This window comes from Bubalus kerabau, chromosome 10, assembly GCF_029407905.1.
Source record: "Bubalus kerabau isolate K-KA32 ecotype Philippines breed swamp buffalo chromosome 10, PCC_UOA_SB_1v2, whole genome shotgun sequence".
In the NCBI taxonomy this organism is placed as follows: domain Eukaryota; kingdom Metazoa; phylum Chordata; class Mammalia; order Artiodactyla; family Bovidae; genus Bubalus; species Bubalus kerabau.
The window spans coordinates 25,072,905-25,096,188 of NC_073633.1; the positions used below are offsets into that span (position 1 = coordinate 25,072,905).

Genomic DNA, 23,284 nt, shown 5'->3' on the forward strand with positions numbered 1-23,284 from the left:
TGGCCCAGCGTCATTTCCCGGCCCCCAGACGCTGGACCTCCTCCCCCAAGTAGGGGGACGAAGCAACCTTCCTTCCTCTTCTTCCCAGAAGCTCGGCCCCGCCCTCCCCCCTTAAAAACCACTTACCGGCCCGCCCCACACCTTCCATTCGTGCGGCGGAGTCCGTCCAGTCCCATCTCCGTCCAGTCCCATCGGTCCTGACCTGTTCCACCTCCGCCGCGGGACTCAGAGATGACGTCGCCAACACCTTCATCAGGTGAGGGGCTCCGACGGGGCACTGCGATGCTGAACCCCAGCGATGCTGTCTGGCGGCTGAGGTCGGGTCCCAACAAGGTGGAGTGCGGGCCAGCCAGAGCCTGTCCGCCCCAGCGAGGCTCCAGGCGACCAGAGATCCCCTGCCTGGGAAGCCTGACTTCAGGCACCTCCGCCTCCTACCCCTCCCAGCAACTCCTCATGGGTGTATGACCCGACGATGTGGGGAAATGCCTGGACCCCCGGTGGTGAATGTCACTTATCTGTCTAATTCAGAGAGCAGTGGGTGGGGGATTCCTTCTAAGCAATGGGTCCCTGAGGCTGTCAGCATTGGATCTCTAGACTGAGGAGCTTTCAGGGGCAGCAGGCTCAGGATGGTCTGTGCTGCCGCCTCTCGAAGCTGTGACAAGTGTGCACTCGTTTCCTGGGATGAGTGCTGGAGCAGGTTTCTGGTTTGGGCATCTGCTTTGGAGGATGTCCGTGTGAGGGTGAGAGGGGAAAAAGACTCGTCTGTCTAATTTGGCAAGTTTCTCTAGGTGAGTGAAAGGAGACTTTGGGGGAAGGTCTCTGGGTGGATCTGAGGGAATCTCAGGGTCAGGGTCAGATCATCTGTCATCTGGCTGGGATGGAATCAGCTCTCTGGATGGAGGGTTTCTGGGTGAGCTGATTGGAGCATCCTGTAGGGGTAAAGGAGATCTGAGTGAGTGATCAGAGCCTCCCTGCCTCTTCCACATAGGCGGTCCTCGCTCGGATGTCGGCCGCTGGGGCGGAAACCCCTGGCAGCCCCCCACCACACCTTCTCCAGAGCCAGAACCAGAGCCAGACAGACGTTCTCGCCGCGGGGGCCGTTCCTTCTGGGCTCGCTGCTGTGGCTGCTGCTCTAGCCGGAACACAGAAGACGATGACTGGGGGCCTGAGCGCCATGGAGACCGGGGAGGTCGAGGATCTGGCTCCAGGAATCGAAGACCCGACTCCCGGGGCTCAGACTCCCGCCAACCTGGCTCCCGGGACTCCCGCCAACCTGGCTCCCGGGACTCCCGCCAGCCTGGCTCCCGGGACTCCCGCCGGCCTGGCTCCCGGAGCAGCGCTGTGAACGCAGCTGGAGATGGCACCATCCGAGGTGAGGCCCACCTGGCTATGTTATCTGAGAGCCAAAATGCCTTAATTGGGCCTGAGGCTCATTCTGACATCTCTGGGGGCCTGGGAGGCTAGTGGTGGGGGCCTGGACGCCCCGTGGGGCTTTACTGAGCCGGAGCTGTGGCCTTGCAGAGGGAATGCTGGTGGTGACTGGTGTGGATCTGCTGAGTTCACGCTCAGACCAGAACCGCCGAGAGCACCACACGGACGAGTTCGAGTACGATGAGCTGATTCTCCGCCGTGGGCAGCCTTTCCAAATGGTCCTCTTCCTGTCTCGTCCCTATGAGTCCTCTGATCATGTCACCCTGGAGCTGTGCATCGGTCAGTGGAGCCTGCAGTGGGGGATGGGGATGATGGTGGTGAAGTGGAGTAGGGGTGGTGGTGGAGTAGGGATAGGGAGCTGGTTAGCAGGGCTGCCAGCCCTGGTATTAGGGTCACAGGGATGTCTTTAGGCTCCTCCCTTACCCCACTCCTCACCCCTGCCAGCTAAGGCAGGTGTAATCATGTAAGTATGTCCCCCGGAGGGAGGGTCTTGGCTTCCCTGTTTTCGTTTCCTAAGCTCACCCTCTCCGAGCCTCCAGGAGCATTTGTCTCAAGATACTTTTCCTTTGGATCCTTACTACTGCATCCTCTCCAGTGTTGCTGCTTTTGGGTATCTTTCTTTCTGGGTCTGCCCTCCTTCCCCAGGATGTGACTTCACTCTCTGTCCAACTCTGTCTCTCTGTTCCCATGGCCCAGGGCAGGTGCCTCCCTCATTGCATTGCATGGTGGCCACTGACTGCCTAGGCTGATGATTATACTGCTGCCGGGGGCGGGTGACTCCTGGTACCCTTTGATTAGGGCCTAGCCTTGCCCACCCCAGCCTCTAATTTCCCAGGTACCCTTACCACCTCCAGCAGGGATGCCCTGGGCTCTGGAAGCTGCAGGCCCAGTGAGCAGGCAGGCTTTCAGGACAGGAACTGTGCTTTCATGTGGGGCAGGGACACCTAGACCCAGACAGGGCGGCTCTGCTCCTCCTGCCCAGGTACTGGGACAGTCAGGCAGGTAGAGGGTGACGGTGACCTGGTCTCTTCTACTCACCTCCGAGTTAAGTGCAAGGGAACAGGTTTGGGATGTTGGACTGGAGCTCTGCCCTGACATGTGGGTATGCATCGGGTGGGGACAGAGCTGTTCTCAATCTGGCCCAGGCAATTGTCCAACTTGGGACACACATCTTGGGTGGGGCTGAAAGAAGTCCAAGGCTCCATCCCCCTGCTTCAAGTGGGCTGCAGCAGCTAATTGGTGTTTCCTCCACGGCAGGAAATAATCCCGAGGTGGGCAAGGGCACCCATGTGATCATCCCGGTGGGCAAGGGGGGCAGTGGAGGCTGGAAGGCCCAGGTGACCAAGTCCAGTGGGCAGAATCTGAACCTACGGGTCCACACCTCCCCCAACGCCATCATCGGCAAGTTCCAGTTCACCATCCGCACACGCTGTGGAGCTGGAGAGTTCCAATTGCCCTTTGACCCCCGCAATGAGATCTACATCCTCTTCAATCCCTGGTGCCCAGGTGAGCTGCTGGAGCAAAACATGGACAGGAGGGGAGGGCGTGTAGGGCTTCCTTTGCTAAATCTGGCTACGTGCCTGTGTGCCTAGCCCTAGGAAAAGCCAGCTTCCCAGCGTCCAGGTGAGGGGACCTCAATGCAGGATGTAGAGAAGTGACCAGCCCAAGGTCACAGAGCCGCATCACCTCTCCTGGTGAACGGCCCTGGTGACAGCCACCCTTCTCCCATTATCCCCTATCTTGTTTGCTCTGTACTTCCTGGAAGCAGCGCTGTCAGGCTAGAGGTGTCCCTGCTCTTCCTCTGCAGTCATGAGCCCTGCAGAAGCAGCTGAGGGGCAGGTGGGACCCAGGGAGAGGGCTGAAGGGGACCAGGCATGTGTGTTTTGGGGACACAGAGGACATCGTGTATGTGGACCATGAGGACTGGCGGCAGGAGTACGTGCTTAATGAGTCTGGGCGAATTTACTATGGGACAGAAGCGCAGATTGGCGAGCGGACCTGGAACTACGGCCAGGTAGGGTTGGCTGGGGCCTCGTGCACTCAGGGCACTAGAGGCAGGTGAGGCGGGGTGGGGGCGCAGGTGCTAGCCTAAGGGTCACCTCTGCCTTGGCTTCCCCCAGTTTGACCACGGGGTGCTGGACGCCTGCCTGTACATCCTGGACCGGCGGGGCATGCCCTATGCAGGCCGCGGGGACCCCATCAGTGTCTCCCGGGTCATCTCTGCCATGGTGAGCCCCCTTGAGTCTCTGAGCCCTACTGAGTGTCTGCCTGCTGTCTCCCGCCCCCACTCCTACCATTTCTGATTCTTCCAGGACCCAAGCCCTGTCCGTGCCCTTGCAAAAGGTACGGTGGGAAGGGATCTCACTCATCTCCCCTTCCAACCTGTCCCCTAACCCTCCCCTTCCTGGCTCCAGTTCCAGCTCTTGTGGAATGTAGGGCCAAAGCCCAAACTTGGCACACCCAGGATGCACATTCCTGTGTCAGACCAGGATGGGGGGGCAGAGGGCTGTGGGAGGGGCAGGCAGGACTCAGGCTGCCTCTGAATCCTGAGCGTTTAGGGGTGAGGGATGGTTGCAGGGCCGGGGGTTAGGCTGGGGGGCCCTGAGCCTCTTCCCCAATTCTGCCCCACCCCATCCTGTCCTGGACAGGTGAACTCCTTGGATGACAATGGGGTCCTGATTGGGAACTGGTCTGGAGATTATTCCCGAGGCACCAACCCCTCAGCATGGGTGGGCAGCGTGGAGATCCTCCTCAGCTACCTCCGCACCGGCAGCTCTGTGCCCTTCGGCCAGTGCTGGGTCTTCGCAGGCGTGACCACCACAGGTAGTGGAGGGATGGGACGGGACCGCCTGGGCTTTACACGGAGGGTGGAAGGAAGCTAGGCTCCACCTTCGTGAGCCCAGCCCAGTTGTGGCTGCAGTGCAGGGATGGGCGGGGGTGGCTGGCAGGCTGGCCTTAATTATCATTAATTAGTGTTAACAACCCAGAAAGGCCTAGAGGAGAGGAGGGAGAAGGGACAGGCAGGCACAAGGCCAGGCAGGTGGCCTGGCTTCCCCTAACCCCCAACACTCCCTGGCTCAGTGAACTTCTGACTCTAGTGACCCCTGACCCAGCTTGGCAACCCCAGTTGCCCCTTTCCCCTTGCTATTCCTGACCTCACGCCTCACCTGCCCCCCTACCCCTGCCCTGGCCCGGGGCCCTGAACCCAACCCTGGCTGCTTCCCCACAGTGCTGCGCTGCCTGGGCCTGGCCACCCGTACTGTCACCAACTTCAACTCCGCGCACGACACAGACACTTCCCTCACCATGGACATATACTTTGATGAGAACATGAAGCCCCTGGAGCACCTGAACCATGATTCTGTCTGGTGAGGCTGGGCTGGGCTGGGCTGCCTGTCCCTGCTGATGACCAGAGACCCGAGGCCTGGATGTCGAGAGCAGGGGATGCTGGGGAAACCCCAGGTAGGCAGCCCACCGAGCCCTCCATCTATGTCCATCCAGGAACTTCCACGTGTGGAACGACTGTTGGATGAAGAGGCCAGATCTGCCCTCAGGCTTCGATGGATGGCAGGTTGTGGACGCCACACCCCAGGAAACCAGCAGTGGTGAGCAGGGCCCCTGCCTGGCTCCTAGACTCCACTGGGGGCCCCTCCCTGTGTCCCCAACTAGGGGAACAAACTCCAGTGTCCTGGACGGGGCCTTGGAGTCAGATCCTTTCGTTCTTCAAACGGACTCATGAGGGCAATCACCATGTGACCCGTCATTTATTTTCACCTTTCTGCATAATTATTTGCCCCAATTTTATTTATTTATAATGGTTATTACACTCAGATGGCTCAAAAGTCCAAAGATTTGAGAGAATTCAGGGAGAGGTTTCCCTCACTCAACAAACCCACTTTTTCCACTTATATTTTTATTTACATGTCCTGGAGATAATTAATTGAAAGACCTTTTTATTTATATATATATTTTTTTATAGTTTAAAAAGTCACTATTTTAAGTAAAGAGCTTCCCAGGTGACTCAGTGGTAAAGAATTCACCTGCCAATTCAGGAGACGCAGGTTTGATCCTTGGCTTGGGAAGATCCCCTGGAGGAGGTCATGGCAACCCACTCCAGTATTCTTGCCAGGAGAATTCCACGGACAGAGGAGCCTGGTGGGCTACAGTCCATGGGGTCATAATGAGTCGGACAGAACTGAGTGACTAAGCACATTTTAAGTAAAACATGCTTGGAAGAAAAAAATATATAGAATTGCGTAATATAAAATGGAAAATTTCCTATTCTCTCTCAGGTGGTTTCAGTTTTGTTTCAAGGAAATTTCTAAACCTGAATTCCGGGAACAGATTCCAGAAATCTGTGTGTTTTGAAAGTTCCCCTGGTGATGTTGCAGATCGTCTGGGTTAGAGGCTTTCTCTAGGGCACAGTGTTAGGTCAGCAGCAGCGTGAACCCAGCCCCTGACTTCCTGTCTTTTGACACATATTCTTCCTTTTACCAAGTTCTTCTCATTGCTCCACTGGGTTATATATACGGTATGGGGAAAAAAATCAGGGTTCAGGTAGGTTCAAAGGGGATAACAGCTTCTATAACGCAGTCCAGCATAAGAAATAATCACTGATGGTGTAACCTACTAGTCTCTTTTCCACAACGCATGTTTCTGCAAAAATTAGATCTCCCCAGACTTTCCTGGTGGTCCACTGGTTAAGACTCCACACTTCCACTGCCAGGGCTGTAGGTTCAGTCCCTGGCGGGGGAAGTTTTGCATGCCATGAGGTGCGGTCAAAAACAAAATTAGATCTCAAACAGGTCCCCCACACCCTTCCCAGTTAATAATCTGGCCCCAGGGAGCCCCCACCTGCCCCTCCAGCTGCTTCTCCCCTCCCTGCCTCCCCCTTCTCCCTTCCTCACCCTGAGTCAGATAGCCCTCCCCTAGCCTACCTTCCTCTTCTGGTCTCTGACCAGACCCCTCCCTCTCAATCATCTCTGTAAATAGTGCCCCCTGAGTTATACAACCCCAGAGATGCCTGTGATATTGAGACAGCCTGTCACAGGACACCAGGAGACATGAGTTCCAGTCCCCACTCTAGGAAGTGGGTGGGCTAGGTGGCAGGCAGGGATTCTGAAGCCAGCCAGGCCCGGGCTTGATTCTAGCTTGATCACTTCTTAGATATGTCATCTTAGGCCAGTTCCTTGCACCTTTGAGCTCTGGTGTTCTTGTTTGTAATATGGGGATGATGTATACCTTATAGGGTGATTGGGAGGATCAAATGAGAAGTCATATTGGACTAGCAGCATGGCTGGAGCTTAGTAGCTACTTAGTAAGGATTAGCCCTTCCAGTCTCTCTGTGTCCGGCTGTCTTACGTCTCCTGGCAGTCACTTTGCCTTGCTGAGCCTATTTCCCCATCTGTAAAAGGAGACCCTAGTTCGAGGTATTTTCTAAGATTCTCTCCTGTTGGACAGCCCTCACTTCCTGTTCTGTGTCCTCTCAGCCACACCTCCTCTCTATCAACCTATCTCCTCCAGAAAGCCCTCCAGAGCATGATGAAGACAGACATTGTTTCCTACCAGCTCCCCTGTCACCTGCCCACAGAAAGGATACCGTGGGCTATAGAGCTGAGGGTGGTTCTGGATCTTTCTGGAATGGTGACTGTGATGTCATCTCTCTCCCAGCTGGCAAGCAGAGCCATAATGGGCTCTGGGTTTGTTTTGATGTAGGATGGGGTGGGTGGGGTGGGGTCTTGACCTCTGGGGGTCATAGACAGCCGACATCCAGCTTCAGCCAATGGAGGAAGTGTGCCAGCAATTCGGTTAACAAGGCAGGCTTGTCCCCCCTACAGTCGTCACTGCCCCCCTCACCCCAACCAATGACTGACGCAAAATAGAACTGCTTTCCCCTTTGTTTGCCCTCCCTGAGCTGGACTGTGAAGTGAAATCGGTCAGTCGTGTCCAACTCTTTGTGACCCCATGGACTGTAGCCTGCCAGGTTCCTCCGTCCATGGGATTTTCTGGCAAGAATACTGGAGTGGGTTGCCATTTCCTTCTTCAGGGGATCTTCCTGACCCAGGGATCAAACCCAAGTCTCCTGCATTGCAGACAGACTCTTTACCGTCTGAGCCACCAGAGAATCTGGACTGGGGGGTGCTGAACCTGGGCAGTGGGCACTGGGTGGGCTTGGAAGGGTGGGCCCAGGATCTGGGGGTCCTACTCAGCCTCCCTGGATCTCTCACCCCTGTGGTGCCCTCACTCCCATAGGCATCTTCTGCTGTGGGCCCTGCTCTGTGCAGTCCATCAAGAATGGCTTGGTCTACATGAAGTATGACACACCCTTCATTTTTGCAGAGGTGAGGGCTGTGCGCCTGGTGCCTTCATGGGCAGCCTGGGGCGACCAGGGCACTGGCGTTGGTCCTAGGTTCTCCAGGCGTGCCCCACTGCTGACCAACTACCTTTGTGACCTTGGGCAGGTCACTCATTCTACAAATCTTAGTTTTCCCAACTGTAAAAAGCCATAATAATGGCTGCCGTGCTTTCTGTGCTCAGGATCAAAAGAAATAATGGGTATGAAACTGCTTTATAAGTCATGGAGTCAGCAAGTGAGTGCAAGGGATTACTGTTATTAATGCCCAATGCACTGTGAGGAGCCTCCCAGATCAACTTCTTTCCTGCTGTCTGGCCTTGTCTGGCTCAGCTTGAAAAGTCTCCCAGTTTCACTCTGCCAGGAAGCTCCCAACCTTTGGATCCGGCCTTCCCTGCAGTTCCTAGGATCCGGGGAAGGCAGCTGGGGGGTCATGCCCGCCCTCAGACCCTCTGGCTCATTCATTCCTGGCTCACACCCCCCACAACTGCCCTCCCGACAGGTGAACAGTGACAAAGTTTACTGGCAGCGACAGGATGACGGCAGCTTCAAGATCGTGTATGTGGAGGAGAAGGCCATCGGCTCACTCATCATTACGAAGGCCATCGGCTCCAACATGCGGGAAGACATCACGCACACCTATAAGCACCCAGAAGGTAGCAGCTCCCCATCCCGGCCAGCTCTGGCCACAACCAAGGGTGCCTTCCAAGCGCCCGCCCAGCCAGCAGCAGCTGTAAGCTCACCCTTGACCCTCAACCCCCAGGCTCAGAAGCAGAGCGGAAGGCAGTGGAGACCGCGGCCGCCCATGGCAGCAAACCCAACGTGTACGCCACGCGGGACTCCGCAGAGGATGTGGCCGTGCAGGTGGAGGCACAGGACGCAGTGATGGGGCAGGACCTGATGGTCTGCGTGGTGCTGACCAACCGTGGCAGCAGCCTCCGCACCGTGAAGCTGCACCTCTACCTCTCTGTCACCTTCTACACGGGCGTCACGGGATCTGTCTTCAAGGAGAGCAAGAAGGAGGTGGTGCTGGCGCCGGGGGCCTGTAAGTGCCTCGTCCCCAGCCTGTAGCACCCCCCTCCATGGCTGGGTAGCCCAGGGCTGGGGACATGGAGACCTGGGGAGGCCGGGTCTGGGGAAGCAGGCCTCGGTGACACCAGGCCTCTTCCCTGCAGCGGAGCGCGTGACCATGCCCGTGGCCTACAAGGAATACCGCGTCCACCTCGTAGACCAGGGGGCCATGCTGCTCAACGTCTCAGGCCACGTGAAGGAGAACGGGCAGGTGCTGGCCAAGCAGCACACCTTCCGTCTGCGTACCCCAGACCTCAGTCTCACGGTAGAGCAGCGGGCTGGGCTGGGGCAGATTGGAGGGCGAGGCGCAGGGCATTAGGCCAGAAGCAGTGGCGGGAGGAGGTCAGGGACCAGCCTGGGCTCTTGGGCTTCGGTTCCCTTTTCTGGAAAATCAGGTCTCCTTTCCCTTACTCTGGGGTGGCTTCAGCTGGGGAGTAGGTTGGAGTTTCCTCTCTGGCTTTGGGTGAGCCCTCCCCCAGATGCAGGAATGTGGGGTCAGGGCGGTCTTCATTCTAAGGAGCTTTCCCTCCCTCTCTGGTGGGACTGTCCAGTCCCATAAATTTGGCCCGAGGCTCTGATAATGGGGGTCTCTTTCTCTCTCAGTTACTGGGAGCAGCCGTGGTTGGCCAGGAGTGCGAAGTACAGATTGTCTTCAAGAACCCGCTGCCTGTCACCCTCACCAACGTCGTCTTCCGGCTCGAGGGCTCCGGGTTGCAGAGGCCCAAGATCCTCAATGTTGGGTGAGTGCAGTCCCTCCTTTTGCCCCAACCACTGCCCTTGCCAGCCTCCTGGCTGCATGGGTCCCACCTTTGTCCCTCTCCTGCTCAGCTCAGGACAGTAAGGTCTGTCACTTGGGGCCAGCCAGCAACACCTCCTGCCTGAGTTCAAGAAGGCCTGCTTCAGGCAGTGCTCCTCGGTGTCCCTGCCTGCCTTGCTGGCTTGTTAGGGAGCTAAAACCTCAAATAGGAATCACTAGTAATTTGTCACTGCTGTCGCCCAGCACTCAAGAGTTGAGCAGGCACTTTCAGGAATGTAAGCTCATTTGGAGACCCCCAATACCCTTTAAAGTACATTAGAGACAATCATATGATGAGCTTCAGGTCCTGGCTTCATCACTCATGGGCTGTGTGCTCTATGTATGATCTTCTCTATGCCTCAGTTTTCTCACCTGTAAAGTGGGGATAACAGTAATAACCTGGCTCTGAGAATCACAGGAGACAAGGCATGTAAAGCCCTCAGCGTGGTGCTGGGCACAGCATCAGTGCTCCGCTGGTGGCTGCCCCCCTTTACAGATGGGGTGGCTGAGAATCACAGGAGACATGCATGTAAAGCCCTCATCGTGGTGCTGGGCACAACATCAGTGCTCCGCTGGTAGCTGCCCCCCTTTACAGATGGGGCAGCTGGTGGCCACATCTCCCAGAGGGTCTCGGCTCCTAAGGGGCAGGCTCCACTCCTCCGCCACAGTGAGCACCTCACACAGGCTCTCAAGCTGGTTGCTGGGCTGGTGTGGTGAGCAGAGTGAACAGTTCCTAAGGAGAGAGCCCTGTGCCTCAGGCCCTCATCCCACCTGCTGGGGCCTGATCCCAAGCCAGGGGAGGCTATGTGCCCGGCAAGTGCCCAAGGTCGTGTTCCCGGGCCACGCTGCCACCTCTGACATGGACTCACACATGCAGGAACAGGGAAAGCAGAGAAGGCCAGAGGCTGACCTTTAAGATCAGCTTTCTGGTGACAGGGGCAGGAATTTTCCTCATCCAATAAACAGCACCCAAGGGAAAGTGACCACACTCATGGAGGGGCTGGGTGGGGAAACAGAGGGTCCCTGACTACCCTACCCATCCCTCTCCCCACACACACAGGCTCTGCCTGGGGGTGGCCGCCACTTTCACCAACAGACCAGAGCTGAAAAGGCTGCTCTTCTGACCTTTGACCCATCCTGGGCTCCTGGGTGATGGGACACCTCACAAAGGAGCGCTCTCCTCCTGTCGCCCTAAAAGAGTTTCTGGCAGCTTAGAGAGCGGATCTTGGAACTCCCAGGCAGCCTGCTTGCTGGGGTCTCTCACCTGCCGCTGACAGACAGAGGTTCCCCTGTCCTGAGGGGTCCCCGGAGCTGGGCTCCCCTCAGCTTCCCTGCCAGATCTTTGATTCTCTCCCCTTCCAGGGAGTAAGGCAAGGGCCACCCACACTGCGTACTGGAGACTCAGCCCCTCTCTTTAACTGTGGGGCTTGTATGGGCCCAGTCTCCCCACCAGTAAATGAGAGGGTTGGATGGTGGTTTCTCAAGGTAGGCCCTCGGTTGACATTCTGTGGCTCCTCCAGCTACTGTGAGCCCAGGTGGGGCCTCCAGCACAGGTGAGAGCCCCTAGCTGCTGATTTGGGTATATTATTGGCTGGCCAAAAAGTTCGTTTGGGTTTTCCCCTAACATCTTAGAGAAAATCCCTAAACAAACTTCTTGGCCAACCCAAGCAATTCCAAAATTGGCATTACTTCACTCTCATTTGCACATCAAAGGCTGTGGTATGGAGCCTCATTATGGCAGAAGGCATGCCACCCCACCTGCTGACTGGCCACTTAATAAACATTCCAGCACTTACTCCTCCAGACGGCTGTTGTCACCACTAAAGCAGTCACCAGGGGAAGCTAGAAGTCTGCTCCAAACCCTTCTTGGGAATTTCCCCCAGAGCCTGAATCACATTCTCGAGAATGTCCTTAGGGTGGTCTTCTAAAGGAGTGGATTTGACTTTGGGGAAACAGCTTCAAGTCATTTAGAACTAAGACTGATTAATAAGGTAAATAAGTGAGCCAGGTGGGTCATAATGCCCTTTTCAATCAGAAATGAGCCTTGGCTGTAAAGGAGGGACAGTGACTTGGCCAGGTGTGAGTGCACGCCCAAGTGGGTACATGTAATGTGTGTGTGGTTTTAAATGGCTGTGAAGGAAAATCTGAGAGGAGCTTTTTTAAATGTTCAGTGTGGTGGAACAAGAGCATAAATGCTAATTTGATGCTAATACTCAAATTAGCATCAAAGACAATGCTAATTTGGATGTCTAAGTTCTGATGTCCTGTCAGGGAGTTTGTTTTATTACTGGCACTCAGTTGTGGGCACATTCCAGCATTAGTAGCTGATGTGTTTGCCTCAAACTCTCAAACTATGGTGCAGCCAAGGTCATGCCCGATACTAAGATCAGGGTAGGGAGAGATCTTGACATCCCTAGTTGGAACCTAGACAGCAATTTATCTTGGAAATAATCTTATAAATAAAGGCTAGGCTCTGAAATAGTACAGTTCAATTACACATGTGTGTGCTCAGTTGCTTCAGTTGTGTCTGACTCTTTGTGACCCTATGGACTGAGGCCCACCAGGCTCCTCTCTCCATGGGGATTCTCCAGGCAAGAATACTGGAGTGGGTTGCCATGCCCTCCTCCAGGGGATCTTCCCTATCTGGGGATCAAACGCATGTCTCCTGAGTCTTCTGCATTGCAGGAAAATTCTTTACCCCTGAGCCACCGGAGAAGCCCCACAGTTCAATTATAATATGGGTAAATAGACTTTTGAAGGCTGGTCTGAACCCAAACAACCTTTAACCTCATATCAATAGAAAAGTGGGCACAAATTAAAAACACAGATTTGTTACCAGGCAGAGTACAGCTTGGGGCTTCCGCTGTAATTCAGTGGTAAAGAAACCACCTGCAATGCAGGAGTTTAGGAGATGCAAATTCTGTCCCTGGGTTGGGAAGATCTCCTAGAGGAGGGCATAGCAACCCACTCCAATATTCTTGCCTGGAGAATCCCATGGACAGAGGAGCCTGGCGGGCTTCAGGGCACAGGGTCTCAGAGTCGGAGATGACTGAGGCAACTGAGCACGCACGCAGAGTATAGCCTACCTGTTAAGATGTAGACTGAATTTCAAGTTGGATATTCTGATAGGAAGTATAGAAATTAAGTCTACAACCTATCAGGTAGGCTATAGACATCTATATTCCTACTTCTCGCCTTCATAGAGCTTGGAGGCACCTTCAAGACCATCTGATCCCACCCCATCATTTTATATTCACTTCCATTTTACATCAGAAAGTGAGGATGACTGGTAGGTGTTCTAAACTACACAGTTAATGGGATAGAAGGAGTACAGAGTGGTCCAGGGACGTCCCTTGGCAGCAGGCTCCAAGCTAAATGTTTTGCCCCAAGGAAATCCTTGATGTTGGGGTGTTGGCTCATTCCCTTGGAGGACTGTGGTGTTTGCACAAGTCTGGCTCCAGAAATGGTCCCCAAGGCAGGCTCAAGTTTAGCAGGGGCCAGAGGTAAGGGTTTCAGGCAGAGGCAGGAAAGGACAGACACTAACAGGTGTGATCAACTGCAATACACATTCAATCACAGTCAATGTGTCTGCGCACATGCAGATTGCTGGAGGAGCTCAGACAAAGGCGAGATTCATTTTCCTGAGGGTAGGAGGTGCTCCAGGGAGCCCCCAGTGAAGAGGAGGTGTGAACTGGGTCTGGAGGCAGCCCAGGGGCAAGGCATGAAAACGAGGTGAATTCAGGGGAGGGGTGGAGCTCACTGAGGCTGGTGGGCAGGAGGAATGTGGTGGTGGTGGGGGGAATGATCGCAGGCAGGCGGGGTGAGTCAGAGTGAGCCTGTGTGTCAGGTCGGGGAGCTACAGTTTCGTCTATCTCCCAAGCAACAAGGAAGCCAAGCCCTTGAAAGGCTCAGTTCACCTCTGAGTGACTGGAAAAATGAATGGAAAATGAGATGAGAGGCAAGGAGGGCAGTTAGAAGGCAGGTGAAATTGTAAATTCCTGGAGAGGTGATCTGGGACTAGAGGTGCCTGGGAAGGAAGAAAATAAAGACACTGAGGGGTGTGTGTGTGTGTGTGTGTGTGTGTGTACACTAGCATGTGTATTTCTCTCACATACACACTTGTGTGTGTGTCAATTTAAAGATGCCAATTGTCTCTGTTCTTGGGAGGGACTGCAGTGTTGTTTGCTTGCCTTTTGGGGGACTCCAGTTTTGTTTTGTTTGTTTGGGGCTTTTTTTTCTTTTTTTTTTTTTGAGATAACATCCTAAGAGGTGATGGTAGCAGAGAACTCCTTTTCTTCCACCTTCTTCCTTGGCAAGCCTGGAAGTATTTGGCAACACTGTGTCAAGCCCCAAAGTCTCCTTTTGAGGTTTCCTTATCTTGGAAACCCATCAGGGGATGGGGCTGACCTGGTTGGGGCAGGAGCATCAGTGATGGAGAGGAAGGGGGCTGTGCTCGCTCTTCGCCCAGATGTTTGTGAGAGCAGGGAGGGAGGAGTTCTGAATGCCGAGGAGATTTCCAGCTCGGCAGCTGGCTGGGTAGCTACTGATCACGCTTTGTGGAGGCGGACTTGGGGTTCAGGCTCTGTCCTCCTGTAGGTTAGGTCGTGGGTGTAGAGATTCCAGCTGAGCCCAGAAATGCCGGAAGGGCTCCACCTGCTGCTCCTTCCTTCCAGCTGCCCCATCAGCCCTTACTCCCCACTCCACACCCTGTCACCCCAGGCCCATGACCCTATCTCTGCCCACAGGGACATTGGGGGCAACGAGACAGTGACCCTGCGCCAGACGTTTGTGCCTGTGAGACCAGGCCCCCGCCAGCTCATTGCCAGCTTGGATAGCCCACAGCTCTCCCAGGTGCACGGGGTCATCCAGGTGGACGTAGCCCCGGCCAGCGGAGGCGGGGCCTTCTCAGACATTAGAGGCAGCGGTCGCTCAGGGGAGACCATCCCCATGGCCTCTCGAGGTGGGGCTTAGCCCTGAGCCAGGAGCAATGGGACTGATGTCAGATGAGCAAGGACACTGCCTCAAGACAGGGGCCTACGGCAGAGAGGCTCCCCAGGGGCTCAGGTGGGAGACCCAGGCCCCTGGGAGGAGCTGATCTCATTTGCACAGATGCTGGACGTAGATGCTAATAAACTGTTTTTTAATAAAGCTGCTGTTCTGTCCACGTGTCAGTCTATGCCAAGCCAAGGAGTGTGGGCTCACGGCCTATCCTGGGGATGCAACTTGGCATTTCTGACACCCCTAGTTCTGAGAAGCATGGTTGGCAGATCACCAATGGCACCTCTCAACAGCTCTTAATGGGGGCTGCGTGGCATCAGGACAGCCTCCAGTGCTTCGCTGGCCAGTCTCCCCCCACCCCAGGGTGCTTCTACTGACCGAAGCCCTTCTGAAGCTACCTGGGCTGAGGGGGACTGCCCCTTCCACAGCACCTCCTAATGGAGATAAGGAGCTAAATTCCTTTCTATGGGCACACGTTTGAGGTAGAAATAGGCTGGACTTCTCTGGGAACAGCAAAAGTCACTTTCCAGTATTGATCTTCAAATATCCTTGTCAAAGAATTTTTACGAAAGTAATACGTGTTCAGTGTTAAGCATTAAGAAAATACAGAAAATGGTAAAGGAGAAAATAATAATCCTCAACTCCCACCATGTACAGAAAGTAACTTAACATTGTTTCACATGCTGCTTGCCACCACCCCCTGGAACCCTGCCCATAAATTCCTACAGAGTTAAATATTCTTTGAAAACACCATGGTTAGAGACTAGATGGTAGACTAGGCCCTCCTGGTCCCTCGGATCTCTGGCTGCCATTCTCACTCTCTTCAGCTGGTACCTCTGCCTCTGCTCAGGTGACTCAGGCCTCTGCCCTGGGCTGTCCGTCATCCAGCTACACTCTGCCAAGGTGAGCTCTGCCAGCCTTGAGGTTTTAAAGACTCCCCAAGTTGTATGTGTTCCTTGAACCCCAAACTTGTGTATTTACTGCTGTCTCAATATCTTTACAATGTGACCGTCCAATGTGGTTGTCTCATAGACACCTCAAGTATACCAGGTCCGAAGTCAGACTCATGACCTCCCTCCAGCAGGTATCTTCCTACAGCTTCCCCTCCTACATCAGTAAATGGCACTTCCATCTTTCCAGTTCCTTGGCCCCAAACTTTTGGAGTCACCCTTGACTCCTCTCTTTCTCTCATAACCCACATTTGGATCTGTCAGCAAATCTTGCTGGTTCTATCTCCCATTCGTAGGTGTTCAGCTTCTGACCACTCCTCTTCTCCTCCACAGCCACCATCCTGCTCAAGCTGCTTTCCTCCCCCAGCTGGACTGTTGCACTTGCTTCCTAATTATTTCCCCACTTTGACTCAGAATGAGCAAGTGGACCAGATCGTGTCAATCCTCTACTCAAAACCTTCCACTGCATCCCCTCAAATCAAAGTCCTTATAGCGCTCTGTGACTCCGCCCCTCTCCCCTCCCCGCCCCAGGCTCAGTCCATCCAGCTCGCTGGCCCCTTCCTACCTGGACAGTGTGAGGCACACTCCTGCTCCATGAGCTCTGTGGGGCTGCACTTTGCCTGCAGACTTCTTTAGACTTCTTTCCCACGTGGCCCCACGGCCCACTCCTTCTCCTTCAAGACTCGCTAAACTGTCACCATCTTCTGGTCTTCTCTTCTATTCTATTTTAAAATTGCAGCACCTTCCATGTTTGCTGTTCCCCCTTGTTCTTTACTTTTCTCCAGAGTGCATGTTACCAAGTGATGTTCTTATATTGAATTTTTGTATCATTTGTTTATTCTCTAATTCTCTCTACTTCTACTGCCCTACTACTACTTCTACTACTAAGTCGCTTCAGTCATGTCTGACTCTGTGAGACCCCAGAGACGGCAGCCCACCAGGCTCCGCCGTCCCTGGGATTCTCCAGGCAAGAACACTGGAGTGGGTTGCCATTTCCTTCTCCAATGCATGAAAGTGAAAAGTGAAAGTGAAGTTGTTCAGTCGTGTCCGACTCTTCCAGACCCCATAGACTGCAGCCTACCAGGCTCCTCTGTCCATGGGATATTCCAGGCAAGAGTACTGGAGTGGGGTGCCATTGCCTACTGCCCCATCCTAGTGCAATCCACCATGCTCCATCACTTGGATCGAAGCTCCAGTTCTCCCGCAAGACTTTGCCCTTCCCTGTCTATTCTCAACTTGGCATCCAAGGGATGCTTTTAAATGTCAATCAGATTATGTTACCAATCTGCTCACACTCCCCAGTGGTTCCTCACCTCTCACAGAATAACAGCTATGGCTACTTCACCTTTCTTGTTTCTCAAAGCCTTGACATCATGGCCTTCCGACTGATGGTTTTCCCTGCCTGGCACATCATTCCCCTGCTATCCAGGTGGCAGGTACCTTCCTTTGAAGTCTGTCCTCGAATATCACTGTCTTAATGGAACCTTTTCTGGCCACCCAATTTTATTTTGTATTTATTTTTCTCTATGCCAGGTCTTCACTGCTGAACGGGCTACTCTCTAGTTGTGATTCAAGGGAGGGCTTCTCATGGCAGTAGCTTCTCATTATGGAGCATAGGCTCTAAGCATGCGAGCTTCAGTAGTTGCGGCTCCCAGGCTCTAGAGCACAGGCTCAGTAGCTGTGGTGCACAGGCTTAGCTGCTCCAAGGCATGTGGGATCTTTCTGGATCAGGGATCGAACCCACAGTCGTCTCAATCGAACTCAATCGTCTCCTGCATTGGCAGGCACATAACTACTGAGCCACCAGGGAAGTCCCTGGCCACACTATTTTAAATTGCAACCCACTCTTCTCACGACTACTTTTCCTTGCTTTATTTGTCTCCATAACACCTATCTACATCCAACATAGTCAATATTTTAACAATGCATTTATTTATTGTGTCTCCCCTGCCCCAACTGTAATATAAAATAGTGACTTTTATATTTATAAACAGTGTAATATAAGCAGTGATTTTTGTCTGATTTGGTCTTTGTTATATGCTCAGAAGTTAGTGCATGGAAATACTCAGTGAATATTTGCTGAGTGAAGAAGAATTGGGTACTAACCTATGGCTTTCCTGGTGGCTCAGACGGTAAAGAGTCTAACTGTAGTGTGGGAGACCCAGGTTTGATCCCTGGGTTGGGAAGATCCCCTGGAGAAGGAAATGGCAACCCACTCCAGTATTCTTGCCTGGAAAATCCCATGGATGGAGGAGCCTGGTAGGTTACAGTCCATGGGGTCACAAAGAGTCGGACATGATCGGGCGACTTTACTTATTTATAAGAATGACTGTCATCTTCACAACAACCGCTTAAGGTAGTTGGATTGTAATTCCCCCTCTACAGATGAAGAAACTGAGGCAAGGGGCTAGGGTACCTGTCAAAAATCATTAAGCAGTCTAGAATAGGATGGGAACCTGGGCAGTCTGGCTCCACAGCCTGCATTTTATCTGAGACTGAAAGTGGCCCCACAGAGTTCTTAATTTCACCCTCAAACTCTTCTTCCCCTAGTTTTTCCCATCTCATTGTTACTATGATCATCTAGTTGTTACAGCCAAAAACCTACAAATCACCCTTGATTCCTCCCTATTCTCTCTCCCAAGGTTCACCCCAGCAGAATTTATCAGTTCTATGTCCAAAATATATCCGAGTCTGTCCTCTCCACTTACACTGTCACTGTGCTCTTTCCCTACAGAACTGCCATAGCCTCCTGATGTTTTTCCACTCTTGTTTCTGAATAATCCAATTTCTACACAGCCAGTGAGCTTTCTAAGCTCTAAATTAAATCCTGGCACTCTCCTGCTTAAAACCAGACAGGGCTGGTACTGAACCCAAGTTCATTTGTTTGCTTCTTGAAAGCCAATACTCAAGAGACACGTGTTGGTGGGAAGGACTAGCTGCATTATTCAGGAGGCCATCAACCTTGGAAGATGGTGGACTAATGTCCCCAAACCATCTCCAAGTTGCCGGTTACAGGACAAAGGGTTTTAAATTGGAGTTTCAGGGGTGTTCGAGATGGGGCTATGTGCAGAAGAGCGAAGTCAGCTCCAATAATAATAATAAATTGGCCATTTGGTGTTCTGGTCAGCACCATCTAGAAGGGTTTATGTGCATTTAGTCTTCTACTCCAGGCTCGGTCTGCTCCCATATTTTTAAGGCCAGTCCCTGGGATTCTTACGCAAGCAAAATTGTCTCCCACTCAACGAGTCATTATCTAAAAGCTCTAAGATAGGCCAGGGTCAGTAGGGAGTGAAGATGCAGGTAAGTTTTAAAATCTGTGCTGCTGGAGCAGCTTATCTTATGGCTACACTTCCAGTGCTTTCCCAACACCCTTAGAACCATGCAAAGTGCTACCCTCATCTATTTGGCCTTGCAGCCGTCTCTAACCTCAACTCCACCACTTGCCCCTGACCCTGCTGCCTCAGCCCCACAGTCCTTCTGCTTCTCAAATTCACCAACCTTCTACCTAAGCCTTGGCATCTGTTCTTCCTTCTGGAAGAACACTCTTCCCCATGGGCATGGCTGCCCCTCATTCTTCAGGTCTCAACTCAGATGTCACCTCCCTCAAAAGAGAGGGGGTATATGTATACCTATGGCTGATTCATGTTGAGGTTTGACAGAAAACAACAAAATTCTGCAAAGCAATTATCCTTCAATTAAAAAATAAATGAATTAAAAAAAAAAAAGATGTCGCCTCCCCATTGAACTCTTCTCTATCCATCAATCTGATTAGTTGGTTACCGCCAGTCTCTTAAGTATATCACCCTATTTTATTTCGTATCCTACTTAGCACTTATTGTTTAACATCAGTGTGCTTATTTGTTCATTAAATTCTGTCTCTTTTCTCTAAAATGTAAGCTCCTTAAGAGCCTGTCTGTTTACACCCAGGACCCAGAACAGGGTCAAGCACAGAGCTGCAGAAGTGTTTGCTACTTACACACTTAAAAGCAACAATTTGCAAGATGTAACTTATCATTGTTCCTTGAATATGTCGAGCAAACTCCAATAGTTGTACTGTTTTTAAATAGAAATGATGTGATTTATTTGATTAATCTCTCATTCCTAGAAATTTAAGTCTTCCCAAAGTTTTACTATTTAATTTTTTTCTCAATTTAAAAAAAATTGGGGACCTCCCTGGTGGGCCAGTGGCTTAGACTGCATTCCTAATGCAGGGGGCCTGGGTTCGATCCCTACTCAGGGAACTAGATCCCGCATGCCACAACTGAGAGTTCTGCATGTCACAACTAAGACCAAGTGCAGCCAGATACATTTAAAAAATAATAATAATAATAATAAATTTAAAACGTTGAAGTATAGTTGATTTACAGTGTTAATTTCTACTGTGCAACAAAGTCAACCATTATACGTGTATATGTACATTCTTTTAAAATATTTTCCATTATAGTTTATCATAGGATATTGAACATATAGTTCCCTGTGCTATACAGTAGGGCTTTGTTGTTTATCTGTTCTATATATACTAGTTTGCATCTGCTGCTGCTGCTGCTAAGTCCCTTCAGTCGTGTTCAACCCTGTGCGACCCCATAGACGGCAGCCCACCAGGCTCCCCTGTCCCTGGGGTTCTCCAGGCAAGAACACTGGAGTGGGTTGCCATTTCCTTCTCCAATGCATGAAAGTGAAAAGTGAAAGTGAAGTTGCTCAGTCATGTCTGACTTATAGCGACCCCATGGACTGCAGTCTACCAGGAGGTAGGTAGGAGGTCCATGGGATTTTCCAGGCAAGAATACTGGAATGGGGTGCCATTGCTAACCCCCAAATCTCAGTCCATCCCTCCTCTCCCCTCCAAAAGTTTTGCTATTCTAAACAGAGCTGTAATAAATATCCTTGTACAAGAAAATAAATCTTTGCGCTCATTTTAAATTATTTCCTTAAGATAACCCCCAGAGTGAGAATTATTATGCAAACAAGACTGAGCACATTTAAGGTGGTTCAATATACTTTATTAGTTTCCAGAAATACATCAGTATCTCTTTTTATTGAACTTGGGGGAAAATGTGAGAGCTTAAGATTTCTAACAACTTTGTAACTTGCTTCACATTTATTCACTTCATCCTGGTCCTCTGCATGTATCAGAACTCAAAAATGCTTGAAATCCTCAAAAAGAAAAAGAAAAACAACAACAAAAAAACGGGAAGGCAATGCTATTCTCCAAACAGCTAGAGGGAAAGAAACGAATATATGTTGAGCTCCTACTATGAGTTAAGTTCAAACTGGGTGCTTTATGGTGATCATCTCCTTTTATTTTCTGGGGGTGAGCATCAGAATCCCTATTGTCCCAGTTTAATTTGTTCTTAGGCCTCTGGCTCCCCTCCTACTAGAATGGAAGGGCAAGGACCTTATCTCTGTTACTCACACTGATTCATAGCCTGTGACATACTAGGTGTTCATCAAATATCTGTGGATATTTGGAAAATCCACAAATCTGTGGATTTGTGGAATGGAAAATGAACTAAATTGGAGGGTGATGGAGAGTCTGGAGGCTTAGGAGTGCAGTGGAGGATTATGTTCTGGAGCATTTGTGGGAAGAATGCATAAGTGATAACTAGTCCAACTCTGGGAAGAGATAATTGGGTACTCAGGGAGAGCTGAGTAATGACCAGTTGAGCAAAACTCTTACTGGGATTGTACCTCAGCAAAAGTACTAGGGAAACCTATTTAATACCATTTACATTTTACATGATTATTTCCTTTACATCCTCCTTTATCTAACAGAATGCCTTCCTTAAAAAATTAAAGATGTATTCTTAGTTTTGTTTTAAGAAATTCACTAGAAGACTTCCTTGGTGGCTCAGTGGTCAAGAATCCACCTGCCAATGCAGGAGACACAGGTTCAATCCCTAATCCGGGAAGATCCCACATGCCTCAGAGCAACTAAGCTCATGCACCACAACTACTGAGCCTGAGCTCTAGAGCCAGTACTCTACAACAAGAAAAGTCACGGCAATGAGAAGCTCAAACACCACAACCAGAGAGCAGCCCCTGTTCGCCACAACTAGAGAAAGTCCACACATAGCAGTGAAGACCCAGTACAGCCCAAAATAAAATTTTTTAAAAAATTTAAAAAGAAATCTGCTAGAGTTGCTGAGGGAGGCTTGGGGAGATAACTATGAGGGGGTTTGTGGAGGTAGTCAACACATGAGCCACAGAAGATGAAAGTCAAGTCCATGAGGCAAGGACAAAGGACTCATCCAGTATGTGCAAAGCACAAAATATGAGACAACTCAGTATATCTTGAAATGCAAGCAGTTTGAAGAGGATTGGCTTATAGGTGCAGGCTAAGTGCAAAGTGGCAAGGAATGTGTTAGAAGAGGTAAATTTATTCAGATCATTAAAAATCCTTTTGCCATATTAATAAGGGGGAGCTTTCAGTTAGGGATGATGTGATCAATTTTGCATTTCACCAGATTTATGATGAAAGCAACATGGAAAAGAAAATAGGAGTTGGGCTGGAGGTAGGGAGACTAGTCTTCTCAATGTGAGAGACAGGGAACCTGATATAAGATACAGACTGTGAGCATGAAAAAAAGAGGGGGTAAGTTTGAAGGTTCCATTAGAAGTAGAATTGATTAGACTTGGTGAGGGATTAGATTTGGAGAACAGAGAGGACAAACTTAAGGGCAATGGTCTTGTTTTCTGAGTCACGGGTAAAGAAACATGTCATGCACACAAATACAGAGGCCAGGAGAAAGAACAGAATTTAAAATAGAAGATAATTTTCAGTTTTCAGTCTGGCATATAAGGAGCTTAGAAGTTCTTCTCACTTCTGTCCTTACAAGTAGGATGAACAGAAAATCAAAAACCAAGAGAAAATCTTGAAGGAAGCCTGAGGAGTAGAAGTGGGTACATCTTATTTATAGAGGAGCAAGGATAAGAATTACATTGGGGGAATTTCCTGGTGGTCCCGTGATTAGGACCGTGTGCTTTCACTGTCAGGGCCAGGTTCAATCCCTGGTTGGGGAACTAAGACCCTGCAACCCATGCGGGGCGGCCAAAATAATAATAATTACATCAGACTTCTTCAGAAACCAAGAAGAGAGCACAGTAAAATATCTAAAGTGTTGAAGGAAAAAAAAGTCCATCAACCTAGACTTCTGTATCCAACAAGATTATCTCTCAAAAGTGAAGGAGTAACACTTTTTCAGGCAAACAAAAATTGAGGGAGTTTGCAGCCAGATCTGACTTGCAAGATATGCTAAAAGAAATTCTTCAGAAAAGAAGGAAAACGACATAGGCCAGAAACTCAGATCTACATAAAGGCAGAACTTTAGGGAAAAAAATAAAGGTAAAATTAAAAAGTCGGGTAACTAGAATTTCATAGATGTCCGATTTGAGTACTGTAGAACTTCCAGCTAGATGTCCCGCGGGCAGTCGAATGCATGGCTCTTCACAGAAGACTGATCTCGGGTGGAGACAGAGAGGAGTATAGGGGCCATTATCTCTAAGGAGATGGCCCATGGAAAGGGTAGTTTCACTAAATCGCTGTAAGGCAGCCAGAGCAGATAATTAATTCAGAAAACAAAGAATACACACTGTGTGTCAAGTTCTGTCCCTGGAAATAAGGAGAGATTCCAGGAAGGGTGACAAGGAGAAAGACAAGTTATACGAGGGGGCTGACTGGAGTAAGCG

At 51.1% G+C, this 23,284-nt stretch overlaps 1 protein-coding gene across 1 annotated transcript; it reads left to right on the forward strand.

Annotated features, from left to right (window-relative positions):
• Nucleotides 1-157: 157 nt before the first annotated feature.
• Nucleotides 158-14,798, forward strand: TGM1 (transglutaminase 1). Its single transcript, XM_055536271.1, has 15 exons — nt 158-256; nt 989-1,372; nt 1,522-1,710; nt 2,689-2,937; nt 3,327-3,445; nt 3,552-3,659; nt 4,080-4,254; nt 4,661-4,799; nt 4,933-5,036; nt 7,684-7,772; nt 8,286-8,439; nt 8,547-8,828; nt 8,959-9,119; nt 9,458-9,594; nt 14,396-14,798. Exons 1-15 carry the CDS (start codon nt 232-234, stop codon nt 14,619-14,621), a joined length of 2,541 nt encoding a protein of 846 aa, XP_055392246.1. The 5' UTR covers nt 158-231; the 3' UTR covers nt 14,622-14,798.
• The last annotated feature ends 8,486 nt before the right edge of the window (nt 14,799-23,284 follow it).